The sequence below is a fragment of the Cimex lectularius genome, unplaced genomic scaffold (genome assembly GCF_000648675.2).
Source record: "Cimex lectularius strain Harlan isolate CLEC.00 unplaced genomic scaffold, Clec_2.1 scaffold60, whole genome shotgun sequence".
NCBI classification, from domain to species: domain Eukaryota; kingdom Metazoa; phylum Arthropoda; class Insecta; order Hemiptera; family Cimicidae; genus Cimex; species Cimex lectularius.
Genome location: NW_019392643.1, coordinates 622,338 through 650,288, shown reverse-complemented (window position 1 = coordinate 650,288; position 27,951 = coordinate 622,338). Strand labels below are relative to the sequence as shown.

The following is a 27,951-nucleotide window of genomic DNA, read 5'->3' as shown; positions in this document are numbered from 1 at the left end:
TTCTGAAAATGGTTTATATACTTATAATTTTTTTTAAACCGTTTATTTTATAGTAAAAGAAACTAGTTCTTTTTTAATGGTAGCCAGTCTTTAGCTGTGCTTTTATTTTACCAAGCTGGGTGATTTTTATTATAGCCAATATAAATAGACATTATGCGAAACATACTCAATTTCAAAGCAATAAAATGTTTTAAAAAAGTGCCTATTTGCAATTAATGTCAATTTCTTTGAAATCTACAGACTATTTCACTGTGTCAAGAGTTATCGAATATAATTGTATATTTATTCTTCACATTATTTACTAATTTATAAGTATAACATTAATGTTCTTTTTTTATCATAGGTGATATGTATTGGAAATCGTATGCCTAACTCAAAATTAAATGTAATTCGTTTGTATTTTACTAGGTAGGTGTACACTAACAACCCTTTTTTTCTTTTTTGTAGAAGTGTAGAATTTTTACACTAACTTCTAGCTTGGGATGTGCAGTATTTAAAAATTAATACATCTTATAAAATAAAAACACACCTATTTGGCATCATTACTGTTTTCATGTGCTCTATAATTTTTTTTTTTTTTTTTTTTTAATGGTTCCAAGTGAATAATTTTATACAAATTTTCTCATGGTCAAAATGGATTGGTTAATATATTAAATTTAAGAAAAAAAATGTAAATAGTATAAATATCTTGGGCTTATTCCAAAATTATTAGGACAAAATATAGTAATAATTTAATAAATGTTAACCGAAAACTTATTTAAAATGTACTTTCACTATTTAGAGAGAGAGAGAGAGAGAGAGAAAAAAATCTTCTTGGTTCATCATACTTCATAAAATTTAAGTTTAGCATTGGTATATCACTAAAATAATTGTTAAAAACTATTAATAACAATTATAGTCATTGATTTGAGTAATAAAATTAAATCTAACAAACTGTTTTTTGTCATAACTAAGCCTATTTTTTTCTCCAATCAATACATCAACAATCAGTTCAATCTAACATTGTATGTCATCCTTTTATCAGTGAAAAAAAAGATGAATATAAATTACATAAAATGAAGATATCTTGATAAATACAATTAATCTGAGTTATGTAATTTATATTTAAAAAAATACAACATAATTTTTATGTAAAATGTGTTTTCTTTCTAATTTATGTTTACTCAAACAATAATTAAAAATTCATTCTGTTGAAACTATTTTTTTTTTTCTTTTTCAAACGAGGGTATTTCAACTATGGGGTTATATGATCCTTGAGGCGCCGGTGTTTTAGAAAAAAAAAAATACAAGAATGCTGGATTCAAATCCAGGACCTTCCAGTGATAAGCATCGTGTTAGTGTCTGAACCGTTGGAGCCACCGATGCCCTTAACTATGATTTGATATAAACAAATAAAGGATAAGGTTAACATGAGAAGCAAGAAATACTAACCTCTGTAAAGCTTACAAGAAATATAATGCCTTCATCAGGACATAAATAGCCCATCAGTCATGGTGAAGTTTAAAATATGGCTAATGTTGTATAAAAAAGGTTGGCGATATCTCAGAGATGGCCAAGGATTTTTCCACACTTAGTGATATCCTGTTCCAGATTTTGCAAGAACCATCAAAGTTCTGAGGTTAAAAAAGAAAATGCTGTTCAGGCATCAGTGGGTGCAACGCTTTAGACATTGACATGGTGCTCAGGACTATAAGGTAAAAATCCCAGGTTCGAAAACAGTGGCCCTATATTTGAACCCAGCATACATAATTTTTTTTTTCAAAAACACTGGCACCCTGAGGGTTCATATAATCTCGTAGTTGAAATACCCTCATATTCCTTTCACATTTTGGGATTAATTAAGACGGGCCCTTTACGATCAATTATATTGCACAATATTACATGAATTGCACAACATTTTTGATCATTTAAGGTTAGTATTGAAGTTTGCTCGACGGTCGAATAAAAGTTCGAGAGATTTTAATTTCTATTCACCATATTTTTTCATCGCACCATGTAGGGTTAATATTTTGAAATATTTTTTAGTGTATGTTTAGCGTTCATATAAACTGTGGTAAAAAAAAATGTTAACCCATTGTCAGTAGCTACCTAAATCCCATTTTACATGTACTGATAACATTAAAACAGACCTGGCACACGATACCATTACCGATATTGGTCTATTGTGCAAGCTAAATTATTATTTAGACCTCTTTGCTAACCTTAGGGATTTCTACCAAATTCCAAAGATTTGTTAAGGGCTCCCATTCATCAGGCTTAGAGGCTTAGGCTTCGCACACATTTGCCTTTTCTGCTCCTCAGAGATTATAATATGGCTTCGGAATGCAATGTCCATTCAGCAGTCCTATCTACGTTTGCTGTTAGTTTCTAGAATGGTTCTGTAATAAAATCCCTTTGCCCAAGGACTTATTCTTCTTGATTATACATTTTTGGCAATCTGGTATTTTCTAAAATGATTCTTCACATGCTTGTCCTGGAATGAAATCCCTTCTTGATTCCACATTTTTGGCAATTTGGTATGTCGCAAATGAATTCAGGGCTGATAGCTGTTCTCATCAAACTTCCATGCGCAATTTATTGACTTCCTAGTTAACACTTTGTCATATGGTACCTGGTACCCAAACAAGGGTGATTTTGTTGTCCCTATTGACTAACAAGGCCTTGATGCAATCTGATACTGGTCTGGACTTTACTCTGATGAGGCTGTCTGACTGTCCAATTAGTGGGCCAAGTTGGCTATCCCTAACCAACCCACACACTGCAGAATTGGACTATAAAATCTCCATCATTGTTTAGAGTTTATCGTTTCGCTTAAGGATTTTTACCAGATCCCACAGCTTTTTCAAGGATGTCCGTGTATCATTAAGTCCCGGGCTTTTCCTCTCCCAGGGGAACTCAGCACACATAAGCCTTCGCACCAAGATATGACCTGTTCCACTCTTGTCTTCTTTCTAGCAATATTTGCACAGGCTTGTTTCTGCCACTCCAGACTATATCCCTCCAGAGTTTGGAGTGTCCAGTCAACAGTTAACTATTATTGTAGTCGTAACACATCCAAGTTCTGCTGCTAGTTTCTGCAATAGTCCTTAAATGAACTTTTTCGTATACCTCTTGGGCTACAATCCCTTGAACAAAGGACTTATTTTTAATCTGTTGTCTGATGGATCCATGCTTTTTGTGGTTTAGAATGCCACAAAAGGGTTCTCCAATAAGTGTCCTCATCGCACTTTCCTTGTCCAATTTATCGAGTTCTTCGTTGCCCCTCTGCCCTATGGTGCTCTGGGGCCCAGACAAGGTAATTTTGTTGCTTTCCCCAATGTCTGACAGGGCCCTAATACAATCCCAAACGAATCTGGACTTCACTGTGTGTTAATTGTCCCCAGTGCTGCCTGGCTGTCCGAATAGATGGCTGTTCTTTACATAGGGAAGGCATTATTTAAAACCCACAGCAATCATTTTAGAAAGTGTAAACCAGCACCATTCAACAAATATATAAATAAATATTTTAATGCATCTTTTTTTATATATATAAAGATTTTCATACCTGAATTTGGTAAAACAAACATTATAATTTAATCATAAAAATATTTGAATGTATGTACTTGCACTAACTGCTAGGTGCAATGATGCACAGTTCCAAAAAATACTGGCTCATTTAAAAATCAATTAAATAACCTTTTGTAAAGCCAATTGAATTGACCAGATACTAAGCGGTCGCATATATCCCACAGATCTGTAACATGTTTCTTTAAATAACGCTTCGGGAGTTGAGAATCCTAATCCTGATTTGTTGTACACTGTGTTGTATATTCCAGAAGCTGTTTTAAAACCTTCCTCATAAAACCCCTAGAAATCAGAACAAATTAGAAAATAAGTTTTCCTATTATATGGAAAATGTCAAAAATTGACAATACTAGGAACAAACCTCTTGTATGAGAAGACAAGCAAGAGCGTAAGAAACCCCTGTCCAAACCTCTCCACTCTGAGTCGAAGACGTGTCTACTGAACCATCAGGTAGCATACCATTCACTGCTCCTTGCTCACCGTTATAATAATTCGAAACATTATTTTCAAACACAACCTTCAGCGAAGATTTGACATGTGTTTCGACAAATATCTGAAAAATAAAAATAGCCAATATAAAACTTGATTGCGATTCAATGGTTTTTTCTAAGCTACATTATTTTTTAATCCGCAACAGTGGAGATACCACAGACCACACAGTTGATCTGCCATAATGCTCTTAGAATGTTCCCCATTTGAACTGTCATAAATATAATAAGACCCTGAAAGTAAAACTTAATTAATGGTTAATATTTTGTTTTATTTATTCAGAAATCATGAGAGGCGGTCTGGTGTGGTTTCATTAATATCTTGAACCATTCTTCCAAACAGGAGAGGTTTGTCATTTTTACACCTATTTTTTTTTCTTGGCTCCTGGGGCCCATTGGCCTGCACATTCAAACAGGTGTCTAATATTTTCCGATCTAATGTCACTACAATAAGTTTCATTGAAATTAATGACGCAACGACCATTGTCTCCCCTTGTTAGTGTATACTGAATAGATAATGGGATGAAGGATGCTGCCTTGAGGAACACCCACTTTGGCAGAGTGGTTGTGGAAAATCTAATCATAGAAAAATGCAGGTGAATAATTAAATTGTTTAAGAAAAAAATCAATACCGTTAAACAGCTTTTTATCAAAAGACACTTTCCCTTTGAGCAAAATTTTGTTAAATTTCTCTTCAACATCCTTGTCACCCAATATTTTGGCCATTTCCACCAATACAACAAGTGCTGCAAGCCACAAACTGCCACAATAAGAGCTGAAAGAGTAAAATTGTATTTATTGAAACAAATTTATGAAAATGATTAAATAAAATTAAAAAAAAAAAATTACCTAGTTCCTCTCATAATCCAAGTGTCATATGTTTGGTCAGGAAATCCAGAATTCTCGATGAGACCATCATTGTCAGTATCCCATTGCAAAGAGTACTCCATAACTCGTATGACATTCGGGAACATATCCACCAAATAACTTTTATCTTTCATTAATGTATAGTCGCGATAAACTTGAAGTACAAACTTGAGGTTTAAGTCTTTCCATTTTGAAACATCATGTATTGGGTAGTAATTTATAATAGAAAAGGCTTGGTTGCCTAAAAATTAATCAATTTATAAGTCACTAAAATTTTGTAGTTTTTGAATTGATCGAATTACCTGCACTTCCTAAATCATGGGGAACAGTATCTTTTACCTTTCGCTGTCCACAAATTCCATTGTACAAGAACCAAACTTGGGTTTTATCCTCAATGGCAATTGCATCGTTAAAATCATACTGTAAAGCAAGTTGCAATTTAGGCCAGAGCATGGCCAATGCAAATGATGCATAGAAGTGAACATCGTATGTGTTGTACATAATATATTCATGACCTTCCAAATAACCAAATCTCCCAAACTCTAGCCTACAAAACATAAATTAACATTTTAATTGTATATTTTTTTGTATTAAACAATTTTATAGAAAGTAAATTGAGATGAAAAAAATAGTGTCACAAGGGGGCTTGAAACCATGACTTTTGTATAAATACAGACAAAGCGAGTCCCATAGGTGACACTAATTTTTCAAATCAACATTTTTGTAATATTTTAAACTTAACTAGTTTACAAGTTTAGTTAATAAACTTTAAATAACATTGATAGTGCATTTCTATAACCCTAACCCTACCTAACCTAACCCATCCCTAACTTTATCCTATCCTAACATAACCTACCCAATCTATGAGCACTCTCCAGTAATGCAAAATTGATAAAGCAAAAAAGAAATTGTCTATTCAGTCCAAAACCATCCATTTTATTCATTAAAACAAAATAACTAAACACTGTCAGAATTTATAAATTTATAATTTTGTTTTAAGTGTTAGATGTATTGATCACTTTTTACTCAAGAATAATCTGGTCACAGTATGGTATTGATGAAAAATCAAATTCAGTTGTTGCTGCAAAAAACATGAATTACAACCTAACTAAATATTATTTTAATAAATATTGTAAGAAAATAATTTTAAATTAGTTATTAATTTGTAGGTCTTAAGTACACCACAATAATTATGATGAGAATGATGGTATGGGCCTCGTCGACAAACAAATATGTAGAAATCTGATGCTGTAGGACCACTGAATTTTCATCTTTATTTATTAAAAAAAAAAATAAAAATACATTAATAAAATTTATACTAGGGGGTAAAGAATTAATTAATTGGAGAAATTTTTTTAGACCCCACTAGGGTTCCTGATGATATACATAAAATACTAAAGCACAACCTGTAAGAACTATCCTTTATAAAAAAAAGTGTATCTTAAATGTGGCTACAAATTGACATAATTTAGTTTTTATTACACGATTTCAAATTTCGTTGAAGACCGACTCAGTCCTAACATTGAAAACAGCCTGCCAGTACCAACTGAATTTGCTTTATCATCAAGACCATACTGTGATCCAGATTATTTGTAAATTTATAATTAGAATTAATTTGTAAATTGACAATTAAAAACCATTATGAAAATACTTTTTTTCAGACACACTACAACTTACGTTTATCGTATCAATGCCATTGAACTATTAATTACATTGTCAGAAATTAATTGAACTAATTACAGGGCAAAAATTTGACTAGAGAAAAGTTATCTGTTTATTTTACTTGACACATTCACTATGGAAGCCTTAATTGTTCCTGGTATTTTGTTGCAACCAGAAATGCTGTAACTTTTGACTACTTTACCAAATGCCTAACAATAAACTAAAGTGAACATGCTATGGGAACTGATGTTTAAAACAAATAATAATAAATAAACTAATTTAAAAAAAAAATTGCCCCCTTAACACCACAAAACTTTTGCAAGTGTACAAGGTCACTGATGCATCATAGTCGAACCTGGCAGTTATCTAAAAAACACGGATTAATCTTTGCAATGGTTAATGCTTTGTATTAGTAATAAACATATATCAAACTGTCATACAAAATTATTTCAATCAAGTACCTCAAATATTTGAGTTTGTTTAGTTTGAATTAACAACGAACTAGAACAGACTGAAACTCATCAAGAATACCAATTCTTCTAATAAGTCTGTTATATATCACTATAATAAATAAATGTATACCTTGGGTCATTAGCAGAAAGTTTCTTTTTTTCTTCATCATCAAGTAATAACCATACCGTGCCTCCATTGGATACATAATAGAGCTCATTCAACAAAGCACTTTTAAACCAGTCTGGGGTAGTTCTACACAGAAATCAAAATCATTATTAAAAAAAAAGGGAAAATTAATTAAATTAAAATAAATAATAAATTCCTACTTGTTGTTTAGAATATCCTCTTGCCAGGAATTGATTTGAGCTATCCATTGTTTATAATTCTTTAGGGAATGGAAACAGATCTCAGGCCCAGCATGTCCTATATCGCCAAAATATTTTGTATAGTATCTAAAAAAATATGGAAATATTTCCATACTACTATTAGCTTTTTTTAAGCTTTTTTTAAATAAACACATAAACCTCTCTCCCTCCATATTTACCTAGTCTTCCAAATATTACCTCCTGGGAAATGTATTTTAGGCATGTCCCAGCTTAATGAAAAAGACAATGTCCCTTCACTGTACCCGCTGACGTTAATCCTACTGCAGACAGCACAACCAAGTTCTGTTCCAGTGTCTAAACATGTTATTTTATAATAAATGAATCCTTTTTATAAAAATGATATGACAATAATGGAAAACAAACACTCGCCTATAGATAAAGTTTTCTGATCTGGCTCACTTTTTAAATCGCCATTTTTTTTTAATGCATTCCATATGGTTGAACCGTTTCCATTAGCTTTGAAATACAAACTTCTTGTGACAGCAGTGTTTGTCTTAAATTTGATTAATAAACTAGGTAAAATATTACATATATGTACTATATTATAACTATTAATACTAAAAGTATTTCTTTCGTTGATTGTGCATTTTTTAATTAAGAAAAAAATTTAAACATTTCAAAATGTCAATTGAAGATTGGGTTAAATAACTTGGTTTTTGTTTGGGTTAGGTAGGGTAGGGTTAGATCAATTTAGGTACAGGTTAGGGTAAGGATTAGGTTAGGTTACGGTTAAAGTTAGGGTAGATTAGGTTACATGAGTTTGATTAAGTTAGGTAAAAATTGGAGTTAGGGTTAGATTAGGTTAAGTAAAGGGTAAAGTTAGGGCCAGATTAAGTTACGTACAGATTAGAGTTAGATTAGGTATGGATTAGTTCAGGTTAGGTACAGGTTAGAGTTAAGGTTAGAACAGGTTAGGGTATGGGTTGGAGTTAGAGTTAGATTAGGTTACGTACATATTAGAGTTAAATTAGGTTAAGTGAACATTAGAGTTTAAGGATTAGATTAGGTTAGGTATGGGTTAGATCAGGTTAGGTCCAGGTTAGAGTTAGAGTTAGAACAGGTTAGGGAATGGGTTGGAGTTAGATTAGGTTAGATGAACATTAGCGTTTTAAGATTAGATTAGGTTAGGTAAAGGTTAATGTTAGGGTTAGATTAGGTTAGGCACTCATTAGCGTTAGATTAGGTTAAGTCTGTATTAGAGTTAGGGTTATATTAGGTTATGTACACATTAGAGTTAATTAGGTTAGGTAAGAGTATCAATGTTATTCTTGTTGCTTTGCCTGTTTTGTTTCTGTTGGTTTAGACACTAGCTGGTGACAAGCTATCCTTATTCAAAAACCTTGGTATATACAAGCTATCCTTCAAAATGGGATTACTTTATTGGAATAATGGACAATAAGATAGAAACCAAGAGAAAAGTTTAGGGGCTTGACTTAGCCTTAAAACATGCTGTCTAAATGAAGGGCCTAGGCTGGGACAATTACAGATTCTTACTTGCAATTTTGGGTTGGAGTAAGATTTGGTTAAAGATATGGGTTGGATTACGTGAGGTAAAAATGAAGATATTGTTATCCATGAATCAATGTTTTTCTGTGGACCAGAGGAAAATGTGAGTACAAAGTGTTTATCCATGTAAATGGCTGTTTTTTAACCACCGGTTTCTATTAAACTATATAAAATAAAGATGTTCGAGAACAAATTTAAATCCTCAATTATTTATTTTTTATTCTGTCTAGCCATGCCCATACTGCAGTAATTTGAAATTGTCCGTTGTATGGAGATTAGGATTGGGGAATGCTGAGGATGAACCAATGAGCCAGAAACATACAGAATAAAGAAAAACAAAATGATGCTACAGAACACTCTTTTTTCTTTTCTCCCCAACCATCTATTTTATATTTTATTATTTTTTATATTTTTATGGAGGTTCACAACAGTAGAGGTTATATCAGCCCCCGAGGTTACAGATTTTCCAAAGAAAAAAAAAATGTATAAATACTCTGGGTTCAAATTTGTGGCTGTTGACATTCCAACCAGGACCTTAGCACTTTTATCAAATAAATGTGTTGGTTCACAATGTGAAAAATCATGGAAAACATCTTTCTGATTGGTCAATACTGAAAGTTGGTTTTAATTCCTTTCTATCTTTTGCTATGGTCACCCAAGGAAGAAATTTTACATCTGATTAAGTTGACAAACAAATAGATAAAGGAAATCTTGTCAATTCTGTCAGATTTACGACATTACTGTTTTCATGCAGAGCAGCTGTGCATGACCCTTTTTTGCATCATTGTTACCAGGGAGTGCACATGAGTTGAGTTACATTAAATGAGAATGGTTAGGTTAGGTAGAGTTAGGGACAGGTTAGGTTAGGTCTGTGAAGCCGGAGAAAAACTATGAGTGCCAAATATGGGTTTACTTTGAAAGCTAGACTAAAATGAACAATTGTGAGGTTTAACCTAGAAATCTGTTAGGTTTCAGATCATTTGGGTCTGCAACTGTTTTATACTGTTACAATTTTTTAAAACTAGTAAAGGACTGAGAGCATCCAAACATGAAACATGTGTCTTTCAACATGTTTACACTGAATCAACAAACTAAAAATGAAACTTATTATTGTTTAAAACTTGAAAAAAGTAAATTTCATGGATTATTTTACATTTATTGAACTTGCGACTGAATAAGAACAAGGTAGATCACCAAACGATTGTCTAATTGTTACTCCACTTGCTGCTCCTAATTCATCTTTTTTGTCAAAACTTTCACTCCAAGCAGGTTCTGAAACAAAATAAGAACAAAACTCTTTCATAAATGCCCTTCACTGGCAATAAAATCCAATGTTGATTAAATAAAGTGATATAAATAATAAGTAATTCACTACTTTTTTGGTCCGCTTGACCAATTAGTTGACATGACAATTAGTTAAGGTTTTTAGTTGAGATGAAAAAAAGTTAATGGCACGACAGGGATTCGAACCCACGACCTTCGGCTAGATACGCCGCTGCTCTGAGTGGATCGAGATCACGATAGCTCAGCTGGTAGAGCAGCGGCGTATCTAGCCGAAGGTCGTGGGTTCGAATCCCTCTCGTGCCATTAACTTTTTTTCATCTCAACTAAAAACCTTAACTAATTGTCATAAATAATAAGTCTGTAAGAAGCAAAATATAAGTCTTTTACGAATTCTTAGAAATAATACTATATAGTGTCGGTTTAATTTAATAGCCAATGAAGCATTTTATGCACTATAATTAAGATTTTATGCTTGAGAGAAAAAGAAAAGACAATGGATGCATGTCTGTGTTTCAAATGTGCAAAAATTCACAGACACGACCAACAAAATGTCACATTTGATTGGAGAGGGATCAAATTTACAAACCTGTCTTATCACTGGGACTACCAGTTCCATTTTTGAAAGTAAATGTAATGCTAACAAATCTGTGTGATTTATTGTTATTAATGACCCTCCATTCGAAAACTGCCACAGGTAAAGATGAATCCTGACGTTTTCAACAAAATATATAAAACAATTAGATAAATTTTAAATAAAAGTGTATTATAATGATTATAAAAATTTTTATACCAAAATATAAGAATAATTTTTTAAACAGCACTTTCTATTTTGGCTTAAGAAAAGAAGGTTATTTTAAATATAGAAATACATATTATAAATGTATGAGTGTAAGGTTTTTTCCTGGACATAACACTGACACTAAAGCCAGCACTACAACCAAAGGTTAAGAATTCTGGTTCTAAATATGGGGGATTAAGGGGTGAGGAGATTTTAAGGCGATGTGGCAGGTTTTTGGGATGTGAAAGTGTAGATAGGCTGGCAGTATGGTTAGGCTGGATTAAAAGTCGGGGGGGGGGAGGTTTGGAAGTTTTTTCTATTTATAAATGTTGTTTTACCTTGTAATTATGTGGGATTACAGGGCTAACTTGTCGACAGATCAATTTTATATTTTGTTCTTTGATATCAAAAACAGTCCATGATTGTGGGTAAAGGGCGGTGTATTCGGCATCAGAAGGTGGAAAACTCCAATCCCACTGATTTAAAACGTAACCATCGGGTTTGCTGAAAAATTTTATATTTCAAACTATAAACTCTCAACTATTGCAAACGGGTGATTTACCTCGAACAAGATAATACTTTTTGGTATAAAGTTTTACCATTCTCATCTTGGATGTTTACGATGAACTGCGTAGCGTGAGAAGTGTAATATTCGTAAATCCCAGGTTTCATCTGATAGCCGCAAAAATCTCCTCTGAACCCTCTCCCGATAGTCCCACATCCAATCCCGCCCAGAGGCACTCCTACAATATAATAAAATTAAATATTTTAAAATTAGAAATAAATTGAATTTCAATTTTCATCTGCTACTTACCACTTTTGTTTTGACAGTGAACAACATTAAAAAAATCCATTACTGGTTTCTCAAAATGTAACCATTTCCATATGTAATATATTGTATACCTGAAAATGAAGTTTCTTTAGAAATTATACTGATTCAACATACAGCTACAATTAATTTAATCAAAAGACAAAAGATTTATTCGTTATGAAGAGAGACCAAAAGGAGACAAATCATTTTATTTAAATTTATGGAAATTAAATTTTAAATGCATTCTTAGTGCAGGCAAGTCTAGTGCGCAAACGTAAGTCTTTCTAGACATCTTCCAGGCATTCAATCGCATCTGACACCAGTATCTGCAGAAACCCTTCTTAGTTTGCTATTGTATCTGTTTCTATGTTGTGTAAGTATGTGTGCGGATTGTGTTCTAAGTACTATTTCTCTGGAGACATCTATTATAACAAACCTTGTGGTATTTCTCTTCCATATTCAAGATCAACAAGCCTAAAAAAATCAACTGACATGTTTACTCGGCCCTATAAGGCCTCTTTCAGACGAACAGTTTGGTTGACTCTCAACTAGTGGGCATGTCATGATTTTTCTTGGCTGGTTTCACACCAGGTAACTTGTAGATTAGACATCTCTTCCCAACGACAGAAGCAAGAGCACTTCTTGAGCAAAAAGGGAAGAAACCAAGGAGAAGAAAAGTATGGATTCATTGCAACACTCCTTGACACCTGTCTGTTTAACTAGTTGAATCAAATAACACCTCATCTGAAATAAGCCTAAACATCAGGAAAGTACCTTAGAACTTACGGCAAGAAAACTAATCACCAACCAACATTATTCCTGACCAATTTAGCTTGTATAATTCCATTCCACAATACACAAAATTCATCACCTGGCACAAGTGTCTTACGGCTGATCCTCAAATCCTTCCATTCTAGTACATTCTCATCTTTTCCGCATTACATACCGAACTTCTCAGACATAAAGCCTCCCTGGTGCTCCTCAAGGGAGCATCCTAGGTCTATTACTTTTCAGCTATCGTTTTTCTCTTGACACTCACTCTTACATTTGACGATGCAGCAATCCTCGATCCTGTCTCTCCAATACCATCATTAGAACCATCGTTCCTTAAATAAAGATCCTCCTGTGGTCTATGGGGTGATGAACATGATGAACGTTAACAATCATCTAAGTTTGCATATCTCGCATATTGTTGATCTGTCAGTCACGTAAGATGGCAAATTGCCGCACTCGTCTGCTAGCCAAAAATGATCGATAACACTGTATGTTGAGTTGTACGAGGTGTTGAACCTGTAGTTTGATCGTCTCACCCATTATTAACAAATCCCTTGTACAATTTAGGCATACACTTGAGCCATGTTACTACGATAAAATTCAAGTCATTTAGGACTTGGAAATGATCAATCAGCACACATACCTTATTGACATGGGAATCATTGATATCATCTGTTTTATGGTAGGTGTCAAGTTTTGTGATCTCTTCTGTGGGAATTGATAATCCAGCCGGGCTTTCCACCCGTATTTTGCCACACCATCCATTCTAGCCTAGACTAGGTAATAAAAATAATTAAAACCGTAAAATAAATCAATCGGCCCAAGATTAAAAGACGGGCGAGGTTCGGTGTTTATCAACTTTATATCACTATGAAGGGTGCAGCTGTGCTCGTGATCTGGTCAGGAACCGGATCAAAGAACTAGGTCTCACTAAAGAGCCGTCGGAACACGAACTTTCGCTCCCGAATCCTCAGAATTAATGATGATGATGAATATAAAATCGCTTGATTCTTAGATCGATTTATCACACAAAAACGAAAAATAAACAATCTTAATATTTTTTAGTACATGGTGAACTATCATTTGGGACAAAGTTCACTTATTTGCCCGCCACACCTTGCTAGATGTGTCCCACATAGTTGACGCCTTGTCTTGGTTCCTTATAAAGAGCAAATAGGCAATCATTTTGCTTGAGCATAGCAGCGAGTCATTAAGTGGTCTTACTGTACATAGTAGTTCTTTGTGGTATTTATTAGTGTGAATATGTAGTGTGAAAGAGCCTATGGCTATCACTTAGCTGAGTAGTTCAGTTTTGCTTGGTAAAGGTGTATCGCAAACTGTCTCAGGCTGTGTGACTGAATTTTTAAGCGTTAGACATTTCACAGGAAATTGTTTCCTGTAAACGAACCCTTCTGGGCTACTACAGGGGATCACATTTGTGATGGTGGTTCTTAAGATAGGAACCTGTATTGTGGAAGAGTGGGAACAATCAATCGCAAATAAATTCGAGGAGGAGATAAGGGTAAATCCTAAAAGGAGTGCATTGGTAGAAGGATAAATTAAATTTTCATTTTGGTTCCATAGTGAGAAATGTAAGGTAATATTTCTAATTTCGTCTGGTTAATTTTGATTTTTTTAAATTTAATCTGAATATTACTTTGTTGAAAGATTATTGTTGTACAACGAAACGAAAGCTTGTCGTACATTGTAAATAGTACTTCAATTTGTTCCATACAAGAAGAACCTTTTTTTTTAGTATATTATTCCTTTTATTATACAATATCCAGCCCCACACGTTGTCCTTCATCCCTAGGGTTTTTGGAAGGATATCCGAGGTGGCAACACAACCAGCGCGAAGCCGCCAAGGAGGCTGTCACTCTGCAATAGTTAAGGTTCTTCGGCGATTCAGAGAAACAGGGCTTCATACTAGAAGACCAGGACAGGGACGACCTAGGTCTATAGACGAGAGAGATAATATTCATCCGTCATCAGGTTGGTGTTGTGCAAGGAAGTTCTATAACTTCATAGAGGTACTTGCAAGACATAATCGAAGAACATGTAGTGCCATTTGCCCCCGCCTCAACATCGATGATTCTTGCTAATGCATGATAATGCCCAGGCCTCAAGAGCACGTACTGTATATGACCACCTGAATGAGGTTGGAACTGATGGCTTGTGGCATGCTCAAAGTCCACTTTAAACCCAATCAAACTTAAGCGATGAATCCGACGGCGAAGCCCAGGAACACCCTAGAAGAGTTGGATTCGGCTGTTCTTGATGAATGGGAAAGAATTCCTCAGGGTTTTTTTTCGAATGAAAGCAAAGTCGTTTAATGATTCGTGCTAGAGGTGGAAATACTCGGTATTGAAGGGGCTGAAAAGGTTTTTAACATTTTTTTTCTTTACTCAATATTTTTTTTTTCTTTTTGAAATGTCATATTTTTACAACCAAACCTATGCAAAATACGAATAAACCTAAATGCATTAATATTTAAGGATGATGCGTTAATTTTGACTAAATTATTTTGTCCATCAGTGTAATTTCGATAACATCGTAAAAGAGATACCCCTATAATTGCTGACATCGTGAATATCTCCTTTTCAATATCATTTCAATATCTTCACTTCCTAGTATTCATCATCATCATCAAACCATTATTGAAAAACACTGGTCTTATTTTACAACCCATTGTATTATGTGACAAACACAAATTATGGCAAAAGCATTGGGTTGGTTCAAAATTAATGCAAGTTTTGAAAATTTGTTTTACTTACGCAGGTGCTTGTCATGTAAACAAACCTAAATCCTCATATCTAACTTATGAACTATGATAAATATTTTTAATTTTTATCTTTTATACCAAAAATTTTAGTGTAATTGAATTTTATAAGAGTGAGGACCTGCGAAACTAAATAAATACGTTCAAGCTAGATTTTCATCAAATTCATTTGTAAGAATTTAAACTCGGGCGAAATGCGTCCTAAACCGCGCGTAACATCAATACACTTTGGGGGTAGGAAACAGTTAACACGGTGCAGCGATGGGTTCAGAGAATTCGATCTCAAAATTATGGAAAGTCGCCGTAGGCCTTCCGTCGAGGACGACAACCAACTCAAAACATTGAAGAAACTTCACGTAAGGCAACAAGGGAAATTGCGGAAGAGCTTAGTGTTGACCGCTCAACAGTTGTTCGCCATCTGGAGCAAGCAAATTGGTAAAGTAAAGAAGCTCGAGAAATGGGTACCGCACGAACTAACCTAAGCCCAAAGAAATTGACGCTTTCAAATTATGTTGCATCACCAAAATGATCCATTTCTTGATCGAATTATGACGTGCGGTAAGAAATGGGTTCTGTACGATAACAGGAGGCGTTGGTTCAGTGGTTGGACAAGGATGAAGCGCCAAAACACTTCCCGAAACCAAATCTGCACCCAAAAATGGTTATAGTGACTGTTCGGTGGGAAACAAACACAGCAGACTGCAGAGAAATATTGCCAAGAAATTGACAAAATGCCCGGGAAACTGCAGCGTTGGTAAACCGTAAGGGGCCGATTCTTCTTCACTACAATGCCAGGACATATGTCGCAACGCCTACCCTGCGGAACTTAAGGACTTAGGATATGAAACCTTACCGTACCCTCTATATTCAGCCGACCTCTCGCCTACAGACTTCCGCTTTTTTAGGCATTTTGATCACTTCTTGAGAGATAAAATTTTTAGAAATCGCGGTGAAGCCGAAAACCCCTCCCAAGACTTTCTTGTGATTCGAAATAAAGATTTTTATGCAGCGGAATAAAAGTGCTTATTATGCGTTGGCAAAGAAGTATAGATTGTGATGGAAAATCTTTAGAATAAATTTTCTTTATTTTATGAAAATTAAAAATAGTTGTGTCTTCCTTTTCAAAACCTGCATTATTTTTGCACCCGCCCAATAATTCATTTCTTAATAAACTTCTGCATCCTCTCCTCCGTCACTTCCATCATTTTCAACGTGGAACACACACACACACACACACACACACACACACACACACACACACACTTGGTGTGAATGGGGAGGGGCTGATGGCGAAGTAGGTTCTCCACCAACCTTCAGGTTGTGTGTTGACTTGGGTTGATGGTGGAAATTTTATGGAAATAACCCCATCGACCACAATTTCGATTAGTTTATTGTAGTGAAGGTAGATGGAGGAATATCGAGTACTCCATCTACCAAACAGAATCAGTGTGTAATAGTGTGAATGTATTTATTTGTATGAATGGGGGAGAGGGTGATGGTGAAATAGCATCACCATCGCCCGTCATGTTGTATGCGTGACTTGGGTCTGTAGCGGAAAATTTTTAAAGAACCCCATCGAACTCAAATTAGAGCCTAGCATTAGAATAGTTTATTGCAGTAAACAGGTAGTGGAGGAATATCGAGTACTCCATCTACCAAACAGAATGAGTGCGATCAGTGTGAATGTATTTATTGGTGTAACTGTTTATTGAGTGTGTATTGCAGTGTTTTTCTTCGGCTCGGGGTTGAAATGACCTAGGTGTCGGATACCCCTGCAAAAATAGAAAAAAAACAACTATAATTATGCATCTACATGTCATCAATTTTGTCTTAATATCATATTTGGGTGTGTACATAAAAGGCAATTTGGGTGAACGAGTTTTTACAACGAACCGCTGGGTGGGGGGTAATGTTTAGAAAATAGATGTATATCTTGCAAAATTTATAATTTTCAGGTTTCAGTTGTGATTACTGGTTTTGACCAATTTTTAACCGTAATACCGTTATTACAGCCTCATTCTCTTGCTCAAATAATGTAAAAAAGTGAATTGGATTAAAAAAAATTCAGTTTGTAGGATATCGATTTTTTTGCCGCCTTTGCCTTACTATGCGTCGCTCCAGAAAATAGCTCCACAGCTCAATTTGAAGTATTCGGAAAAGTGCAAAAATTGACATGTTCCCCAATTTTTGAATTTACTGATGAATGGCCGAAGCGAGGAAAATATTAGAAAACCCATCTTGTTCAGTGTAAAATTGTCTAAAAAATGAGAGCTAGCGCAGGTCGGTGACTTAAAAGGCTGAGAAAATATGCATTCCCAAAAGATGGCCATTTTTCATGCATCAGATAGTCAGTTTTTTTATGGGCAGTGTATTTCGAATAAATTGTCTTTATTTTATAGTTATAAAAATAGTTTTGACTGCCTTTTCAAAACCTGCGTTATTTTTGCACCAGCCAAATAAATGTTCCACGTTGAAATTGATGGAAATGATGAAGGAGAGGATGGGAAGTTTGAATTTCGTCCGGTTTGGCGGTCGCCACAAACGATAAGTCCAACGGTGGCTTGATCGCCAACTTTAAACCAGATGATCTGTTTAGGCTTTACTTTATTCCGTAAATCGGCCAATCGTCCCTTTTCACATTAAAAAGGGCCGAGTTGAATTTTTTTCCTGCCGGGAGGGGTCCGAGTTTCGAAATCGAGTCGAGTACGTAGAACATTCTAGGCCGTTCTAGGCCACCGTAGACGGTTGCGACTCCCAGTCAGGTCTCACGACTTTCAACCTCAGTTGTGTCGAAACTATCGAAGATTGAACCTCACCAGGTTTTACGTCTGACGTTCAGACCAAAGCTCATTTTCTTTTCGAACTTGAGACAATTTCTCAGAGGAAATTTGACTCGCAGCGTTACAATTCATCGAGTTTTTATCGAGACAAGAAACAAGTGAGTATTTTTTTATAATATTTTCTGGCTTTTTAAAAATATATTTCTAAATGTTATCTCCCTGCCGTTAAAACCGACAACTCTTCGGTTTTCTTCGCCTTTATTTATTTACAACGTACGTGTGTTATATTAAAAAAATCGTTTCAAAATCGAAAAAAAGCCAAGCCAAAGAAGTAAAATAAAAACGAGTCCCAAGCACTTCTCGGTTTGCGCTTTTCATTCGATTTGGACGACGAATTGTCACAGCCTCGACGTCGCGTCGTCCCTCTCCCGTTCTGGGAAAATCTAAATAAACCGAATGACAGATTTTCCGAGCTTAACTCTTCAATAAAGTTCTATTTTTAATTTGCCACCCACTGAAAATGTCTAAATTTGGCGATGGAAAAATTAGGGATTATAATTTTTATGCGAATTGCCTAGGGTCCTTGAATTTGGAATAATCGACGAACGCGACATCTTCAATCGGCAAATCCGTCCTCCGTCTGTAAAGTGGAAAATGCAGGTGTGACAGATTAAGAAACACCTCAGGAATCAGTTCCATTCCCATTCAAACTTATTTTCCACATTTAACTTTAAATATGGAAAATGATTTTGAATGAGAAGGTTTAAATATGGAAAATGATTTTGAATGAGAAGGTTACTAAGTAATCCAGAGGTTTTTCCCAATCTGTCATACATATCAGGAATACTCTGGAACAAGGTATTGTCTTGAAGAAAATAGCAAATTCACTTGTTTCTGCCAAGCTCTTGACCTATTTTCAGGTCATATTCAGAGGATAACAATCTTAAATATGTCTACAGATAGATATATTTAAGTTTTTTTAAGGAGATCTTAAATTTCTTCAAGACCGACACAGTCCTAACATTGCCAAGGACTGTACAATTCTTGCCCGGTTTCCTTTTTTCTTCAAGACCATACTTTGATCCAGAGCGTTCCTGAGTGAAAAAGTGGTAGATATTTCTAATACTGAAATACTTTCATTTTATAAACTTACTCTTAAATTTATCAAATTTTTGGCATCGGAACCGCGTGGTGTAATTTTAATCCCGCCCCCAAGACACATCCTAAATGTAAATATAAGCATTTATTATGATAAGAAACAATAATTGAATCAACATCCCCCCCCCAAAAAAAAAAAATCATGTTTTGCTTGTTTATACTGTCCTCGGTCTGTAAAGTGAAACATGTAAATGTACCAGATTAGGAAGCACCTTAGAAATTAGTACCATTCCCATTCAAACTTATTTTCCACATTTAACACTTTAAGTATGGAAAATAATTTTGAATGAGAAGGTTACTGAGTAATCCAGAGGTGTTTCCCAATCTGTCATACATGTCACGAATACTCTGGAACAAGGTATAGTCTTGAGGAAAAAAGGCAGTTCATTTGTTACTGCCAAGCTCTCGACCTATTGAACCTCGACGTCATCATCAGGGCAAAACAATTTTAAATATGTCTACAGATGGATAGATTTGTTTTTTAAGGCCATCTTAATTTCCTTGAAGACTGATTCAATTATTGCCCGTTTGCTTTTTTCCTTCAAGACCGTACCTTGATCCAGAGCGTTCCTGAGTGAAAAAGTTGTAGATATTTCTAATATTGAAATACTTACATTTTACACTCTACAAACTTACTCTTAAATTTGTCAAATTTTTGGCATCGGAACCGCGTGATGTAATTTTAATCCCTCCCCCAAGACCTCTTTCATCCTAAAGGTAAATATAAGCATTTATTATGATAAGAAACGAATGTTTTGCGTATTTACCTCTTGTCAGTGCGACGTACCATTGGGAAAGTTTATTTAATTTAAATTAATAATGTATCACATATGATTTAACATTTGTTATATGATGGGATGGTTCATTAACCTTCCTCACAGAATCATCCAAAAGACGACTCAACATGCACCCAAGTTAATCACTATTTAATGAATGAATGTTCGATACTTCTATGCAATATTTAGAATAAAATGGTATGGAACTTTCTATTTGACTTTTATGTTCGTTTTGACCTTCAAATATGATCTACCATGGATGCTTGAAGACGGTAGCTTGCTTTGATCATGAAGTCAACCTCCTACATAACCAAGTTTTTATGGAGAGTAGAATTTCTGACAAACCACTAGTCACAAAAATCTATTCCAATTGGTCTACACTCATTTTTTGTGTCGGTTGCTTTTCGAAGGTACCTGTACTGCTTCTACTAAGTACAGAAGTCCCTTAAGGTGAGTCTCTTGTGTTGATGTGATCATGTTTGTAGACAATTATAACATTGAAATGCCGATGATAAAGTCAACCTTCTGTACATCTAAGTTTTTATAGAGAGTAGAATTTTTGACTAATTACAAGTTCCGAAAATTTATTTTGATTGGTGTGAACTTTTTTATGTGGCCTTTTGCTGAATACGGATATAAAGTGCGAATTTACTGCCATGTCGGATGTATCAAAAATAAGTACAGAATTATCTTCCTTTTCTAGTTTATTTTTTTGAATGTCTATTTGAACATGATTTGGATTGGAGAGCTTTTCCGACATTACTTAACGTCATATCTCCCAAAACTTTTAATTTTGAATTTAATTTCAGAAGTCTCTTAAGATAAAGCGGCAGTCATGGTACTGGTCCAATCTTTGCTTTTAACATGAACTTTATTGCGAGTTTAGTTTATAGTATATCAATGCTGACGTAGAAGTCAACCTGAGGTACCTGAAATCTCAGTATCGAATCGTCTGCATTGCTCAAGACTTGCTAGTGAGGCAGTTGTGTACGCACTGTCGTCTCTGTCTGCTAGATATTGGTTATCTTTTAATAGTTAAATTAACTCCTTCCTGTACGAGTCTAGTAGTAAACTTGATATCCAGAAAATCCTGCACAATCTGGCAGACGCGTTTCGGTATTTCGCCATCTTTAGCCTTGTGTCAGGGTGTTTAGTCTGGCCCCACTTATTAAGATGGAGGGACCATGACCAACCCAGCGAGAATAGGCAAACAAAAATGACTGGTAACGACCAAATTGCAGGTTCATCAACTCGCAGACAAGGAAAAATATCAATTAAGAAAATTGTTTGGATTGAAAGCTATGGAAGTGAAGAGCATAAAGGACTAGATACAGTTAACATACAATTAAAAATGAAAATTACAACCGTACAAAGGCTTTGGTTGTTTCATGTAATCTTAAAAGTTTACAAAATTAGAACCAAAAAATAACAATTACAACAAATAAAAGCATACGGAATTATTGCATGGAAGGAATGATGATTCATAAAATAAAGAAATCCTTGAAAGTATTTGAATTGAAAAAAAAATTTTTTTTAGCTTCTTTGGCGTAAGGTTTCGTCTCTTAAATTTTCATTCTGCATCATGCACTTAAGGAAGTCGCTCATCTCCATAGACCGGTGATTGTTTGAGTTAAGACCGCATTTTCCAGTTGACAGATCGCAAACCGTAAACCTTGTGACGCGCTGGAACTTTCCTACCCACTCTGATTTGTCCCACACTTGAAATTTATTCCGAAGAAATATAAGCAAATCTTGGTCGATCGAGTCAATTTAAAAAACCTGGTGGTCTTCGTTGATAAGTCCCCACTAAAACCGCCATAGAGCAAGGGTGATGACCTTTTTCCATTCACCCATTCACTAATAATATGCGTATTTAGACCCTGTTTGTACACATGGACTTTTTAATCTGCATAATCGAGTCATCACTCAGGAAAAAAATAAATAGAACAAGCGTAATTGCAACATCAATATTTGTGTTTTTTCTAGCTGAAAGCGCAATTTTATTCGCCCAGGTCATACGAAGAATCGGCAGGTTATATATAAATATAAAATACCAAAACTATGGATTTGTTGATACTCTATATGTAACACTCTTGGGACTAGTGAGCCAAGTATGCTCGTCGGGTTCTGCGGAGTGACAAAGCTGTAGTTTTATATTTTCCGATCATAATTAGGTCATGTCTTCTCGCTATCTTCAATGCACGGTTTGGTCATTTTGCACAGTCCCCTTCGAAAAAAATACGGCCAGTGGATCTTTGAGGCGCGTTCATACATTTTCGCCACCTTAAGTGGTTGGTTTGCCATCCTCCTCCTCGTGTACTTTTCTCAAAACTTGTACTTTGCGTATAAAATAGTGGCAAAATTGTTGGTACATTCAGCCCGGAGGCCATAAGGAGAAATTTAACAATTAAGATGTAATCTATTCATTGTAGATAGCGACTGTTGACCTAGTGCTGGTTAAATGCAGATGTAATTGTTATTCGGAATTTTACCCAACATTGAAAATAACCCGTCCCTAACACATCCTAATCTGTCGCTAACCCTAACCCTACCACTATCAACTCGTAAGCTCGCAAAAATGTGTACCATTGTACCGCAAAAATGTGTATGTAAAAACATATCCATGCTAAAAACAAGAAAAAAAGTATGCGTTTCAGCTTACAAGGTTGGAAAACAGTGTATACTTTCTATTTCTGTATTATTTCTTTTAAACCTATGCATAAATCATAAATCTCTTGTTAGAATTTTTTTATACTTTTTGTATATTTATTTTTTAACGAGGGTATTTCAACTACGAGGTTATATGAACCCTCGGATGCCGGTGTTTTTGAAAAAGCCCATTTGTAAGTGTGTTCGGTTCGAATGCAGGGTTGCTGGATTCGAACTCGAGACCTTTATCGTACAGTGATGAGCGCCGTTTCAACGCCTAAAACATTGCGACCACCAAGGCCCCATGTAAATACTTATTTCTTATACAGGCAGTGAACCTATCGTTTGGTCATTTCCGATCATTTCGCTCACCATCGCTGATGCCTGTCATGACTTCTTGCCATCTTCGTTGGTTGGTTTGTGATCTTGCAGTCTACATTTAATGTAACATTTGCAAAACGGTAAATACAGAAAGTGATCTGTTCAGGTCGTGTCTACGATCATCATCCTGATTATGGTAACCTACCTAACCTGTCAGTTACCCAACCCTACCTAACTTAACGCTATCCCAACCCATCCCGTACACACCCCTCGGTAACGCGAAAAATTGTGTATCCAGACCCACTTTTAAAAACTCTACGTTTTATGTTATTATTATATTGAAAAACGAAACTAGACTTCTATAATTTCCATTCTTGTACTATGTCTCGTTCAACCTACCCATAAATCTGGCATTTGGTTGTTCCTAATAATTTCGCTCTGTCTATTTGGCCTGTCATGGCTTCTCGCCGTCTTCAAGGTTAGTTTGTCATCTTGCACAGACCCCTTTGAATATAACATTCGCAAAACAGTAGACCCAGAAGAAACTATTGTTAAGGTCGTGTCCCCCATCATCCTGCGAACGGTAACCTAACCGTAGCCCTAAACCTACCTGTACCCTTTACAAACCCGTGTGCACGAAAAAAGTGTATTCAGCCCAACAACGTATCTATATTTTAAAAGAAGAGAGAAAAAAGAAAAAAAAAAGCTCTATTTTGTGCCTCCCATCCATCCTTCGTACCTAACCTAACCATCCCAACCTCGCCTAACCCAACCCAACATTTATGCACTCCTCGATGACAGGTCGTGTCTACTATCATCCTGCCTACGGTAACCTAACCTGTCGCTTACCCCAACCCGTATGCACTCCTCGATAATGCGAAAGAATTATGTATCTAGACCAAAAATATCCACATTAAAAAAACGCTACATTTCAGTTTATGCGTTTGAAAAACGTATACTTTCCATATCTGTGATTTTTTGTTTTTGAACCTATACATAAATCTGTAGTTAATTGTTTCTTTCATTTTTACGGAAGCGTCTGATAGACCAATCGATATAGANAATTTAAAATAAAACGCCCTAACATTTCATCAAATCAACAATGGTGAAAACCTATTGGGGGTCTTTCTTCTCTTTATTAAACAAGGCGAGCACAAGGAAAGAACCCGTTTACCTTGCCCCCACTCGCACAGGTAGGATATGCTCAGTTTTCTCTAGCTCTTGGGATATTTAGAAAAATCTTGGAGGAGGTAATTTGACGTTTCAATATTTCATTTCACCCTAAGTTTACATTTTCATTATAATAGCCTTCAACGCGAATTAGCCTGTTTGAGGCTTAAACACGGAAGCAGTTCATCATCTAATTCAATCTGGCTTAATAACTATTGATTATTTTGATACCTCGTGTAGATGAAAAGTTGAATGTCACTCGTGGAATACCGTCCTTAGTCTGTTTTATTTTATAAAGAAACTAAAAGTAAATATGTCCCTATAATTTTAATAGGGCACTGAAACCTCAACAACCGGTTCTATTATCATAGATCGTAGATGATCATTTTTTGAAAATGTAACTATGACCTTGCTTATTATTTAGCGCTCGGACGATAGTCGAGTTCAGGGTGATATAAAAATTAGTTGGTGTGACCTCATTTTAGCAGCTTAAAATAACCCGGGCAAACTTATTCCCCCTGGGGAACCCGTGAGATTTTTCTAATATTATACACGAGATAGATTTTACTTTTGTTTTTCACTTTTAATATAATTTAAATGATATATATTTGTCTTTTGATTTAAAACTCTTTTGATATATCGAAAATGTTGCTAATTTGATTTTTTTATTGTTTTGTTTTAGGAATTATGGGAAAAGACTATTACAGCATTCTAGGGATCCCTAGAAACGCTAATATCAGCCAGATTAAAAAGGCCTATAGGCAGTTAGCTTTGCAATATCATCCCGATAAGTCAAAAGCACCGAATGCTGCCGAAAGGTTCAAAGAGATTGCGGAAGCGTACGAGGTGTTGAGCGACGAGAAGAAGAGACAGATATACGACAGAGACGGCGAGGACGGTCTGAAAGGTCGAGTCGGAGGTGGAGGACCACATTTCCAATTCCACGGAGATGCAAACGCCACGTTCGCTCAATTTTTCGGTCGTCCATTCCATTCGTTTTTCGATCATTTCGAATACAATTACAACGACGACGATATGGACAACGATCTGAACGAATTCACTTTCCTCTCAGGATTCGGCGGACCCAAAGGCCCCGGCAGCGCTTACAGATCCCAATCGTTCAACACTCACGGAAACAATTCCAGGAAAGATAAAGCCCAGGATTCACCCATCGAGTACGATCTTTACGTGTCGCTCGAAGACATAATGAAGGGGTGTACAAAAAAAATGAAAATATCTCGTAAAGTCATACAGCCGGATGGGTCGACGAAGAAGGAAGACAAACTGCTCACGATCAACGTCAAACCGGGTTGGAAAGCCGGCACTAAAATTACATTCAGGCGTGAAGGCGACCAAGTGAGAAATAAAATACCGGCGGATATCGTTTTCATCATCAGAGACAAACCACACTCCATATTCAGGAGGGACGGCTGCGACATTAAATACACGGCCAAGATTCCATTGAAATGGGTAAGTTACACCACTTTGAAGATTATTATTGTATGATTTTTCTTTGATCAGCCAATACATCTCGAATACTATCCCAGTCCAAAACTCCAATATCCCTTACCTTTCCCAAGCCATCAAATCAAGGTACAACCGCACTCATATCTCAATCCTTAGACCAGCATTCCGCAGTCATACTTCATGAAAGTCCTCAAAGCTGACTGAAACGCCGATCACCGCATAATCTAATCCACCTAAAACGGCGGATTAGTCAATTTGTTTGAAGAAAAGCTGTTTCATTGTGGCTGAATATGATTGTAACGTCCTAAACACCACACCGCTGGTAAAATATCTTCAGTCATTTCCGAACCGAGATACTGAAGACTTTTAGTTCGGTCTGATAATGTGACAAATTACAATATTATATATTGTGTGCTCAAAATATTTTGATGTACTGGCACTATAATTTGCGGCATGTCTTCTGATGAACTGGTCCATTCATTGTACTATTTCAAAGGGTCTGTCAAAGTTTTCGTTACCTCGTTTCTGACTGGAATTAAATTTTTAAAAATGTTTGTTTAAATCACGAAACGATTCAAGGCAATGACAGATTCTGCCCGGAGCAGCTTGCAGCAAACGTTTGACTCGGTCGGTGTGGTTTATCCCCACCTGGACCTATACTATAACAGTCATCCCGGCTGGTTTCAAACAGCTGTTGTGACTAATCCGATATGCTTCGGTCCTAAAGCGTGCGACTTGGACAAATATTTAGTATATTCTAAACTATTTGGTAATTTGAACCAAGCACTCACGAAACTATTTCAGGCAACGACTAATTCTGTCTTAAGAAGCTTGCAGCAAACGTTTGACTCGGTCGGTGTGGTTTATCCCCACCTGGACCTATACTATAACAGTCATCCCGGCTGGTTTCAAACAGCTGTTGTGACTAATCCGATATGCTTTGGTCCTAAAGCGTGCGACTTGGACAAATATTTAGTATATTCTAAATTATTTGGTAATTTGAACCAAGCACTCACGAAACTATTTCAGGCAACGACTAATTCTGTCTTAAGAAGCTTGAATCAAACGTTTGACTCTGCCAGTGTGGTTTAACTTCATTTGAACTTGTACAAAAACGTTCGGTTTCCTGTAAACAGCATGGAGTAGCGTGAGGCTGTTTTGACAAGTCCGGTGTGTTTTGAGCCAAAGGCGAGGGACTTTAAGAAATGCTTAGTACATGCCACTTTTGTTTGGTAATTTTTGAACCAAACACTTCCAGGCAAGGACTGATTCTGCCTGGAGCTGTTTGAAGCAAACGTTTTACTTGACCGGTGTGGTTTAACCCCCCCCCAACCTATTCAAAAACTCCATTTATGTTTAGCGGTCTAATTGACCATATTAATTATTTCAATTCTTATTCTTTTTATGTAAGGTTTTGGTTGAGATGAGTTGGTTCGAATCCTGTTTGTGACACTTACCAATACCTTACATAAAAAGGACTATTCAAAAACGTTCATCCCGGTTTGCTTCAAACAACCTGGAGCAGTCTGAGGCTCCGGTCTGTCCTGGGCCAGTGGAAGCAAGTGCTTAGGTTCTCTTATATCGAAATTGAGTCACTTGTCGTAGTTAAGTCCCAGTTGTAAATTTCAAATGAAACGAAAAATGATCTTTCATCTTCGATTAACTTTTCAGGCATTGTGCGGCACGATAATCGAAGTGCCGACTCTATCAGGAGGCACAGTGAAGCTTTCGTTGACAAAGGAAATCATCAAGCCGACGACTGTCAAAAGGATTCTAGGACAAGGGCTACCGTCACCCAAGGACCCGACTTCAAACGGTGATCTTCTCATCAACTTCGACATCATTTTCCCCGAAGAACTGTCACAGAGTGTAAAAGATATACTCAAGGATATGTTGCCTCAATAAACGGGTTTAATTTGTCTTATAATTCTTCTTAATTTCACCTATTTCGGCAGTGTTCGATATGAAATCGTTAATCTACATGCAAAGCGATTTCGATCAGTATAATCTGTAAGCCGAATTTCATAATCAATTCTTTTGTTGAACATATTTACTGTTATATATTTTTTTTCCCACGTTTATGGATCCTATGAAGAAAATAATTAAGCGTTTGGTTTGTTCAATTTGAAATATTATATGGGAAGTTTTCATCATTCCCCTTCCCAGTTAAAAAAAAAAAAAAGTGTACGTTCTTTTTCCATATAATGATCCTAGGAAAAAGCGCTTGGTGTTTTATAATATTTATAAATATATGTACATAATGACGTCTTTTTGTAGA

At 35.7% G+C, this 27,951-nt stretch overlaps 2 protein-coding genes across 4 annotated transcripts; one reads left to right on the top strand and one right to left on the bottom strand.

Annotated features, from left to right (window-relative positions):
- Positions 1–1,205: 1,205 nt before the first annotated feature.
- Positions 1,206–13,515, bottom strand: LOC106661153 (non-lysosomal glucosylceramidase). Of its 3 annotated transcripts, XM_014384381.2 has the most exons (17): positions 13,217–13,307; positions 12,839–13,161; positions 11,803–11,891; positions 11,551–11,731; positions 11,327–11,492; positions 10,797–10,917; positions 10,080–10,198; positions 7,790–7,913; positions 7,579–7,714; positions 7,361–7,486; positions 7,164–7,286; positions 5,222–5,466; positions 4,902–5,160; positions 4,685–4,827; positions 4,180–4,286; positions 3,926–4,117; positions 1,206–3,846 (listed from the first exon to the last, which is right to left on the bottom strand). In XM_014384381.2, exons 3-17 carry the CDS (start codon positions 11,840–11,842, stop codon positions 3,667–3,669), a joined length of 2,262 nt encoding a protein of 753 aa, XP_014239867.1. In that variant the 5' UTR covers positions 11,843–11,891; positions 12,839–13,161; positions 13,217–13,307; the 3' UTR covers positions 1,206–3,666. The 3 variants fall into 3 exon arrangements, with proteins under 3 accessions (XP_014239867.1, XP_014239866.1, XP_014239868.1); XM_014384380.2 differs by lacking the exon at positions 12,839–13,161 and having other exon boundaries at positions 13,217–13,504; XM_014384382.2 differs by lacking the exons at positions 1,206–3,846; positions 3,926–4,117; positions 4,180–4,286; positions 12,839–13,161 and adding an exon at positions 4,318–4,628 and having other exon boundaries at positions 4,717–4,827; positions 13,217–13,515.
- A 4,508-nt stretch (positions 13,516–18,023) lies between these two features.
- On the top strand, positions 18,024–27,921 carry LOC106661198 (dnaJ protein homolog 1). The gene is made up of 3 exons (XM_014384451.2): positions 18,024–18,290; positions 24,889–25,676; positions 27,345–27,921. Exons 2-3 carry the CDS (start codon positions 24,894–24,896, stop codon positions 27,576–27,578), a joined length of 1,017 nt encoding a protein of 338 aa, XP_014239937.1. The 5' UTR covers positions 18,024–18,290; positions 24,889–24,893; the 3' UTR covers positions 27,579–27,921.
- The last annotated feature ends 30 nt before the right edge of the window (positions 27,922–27,951 follow it).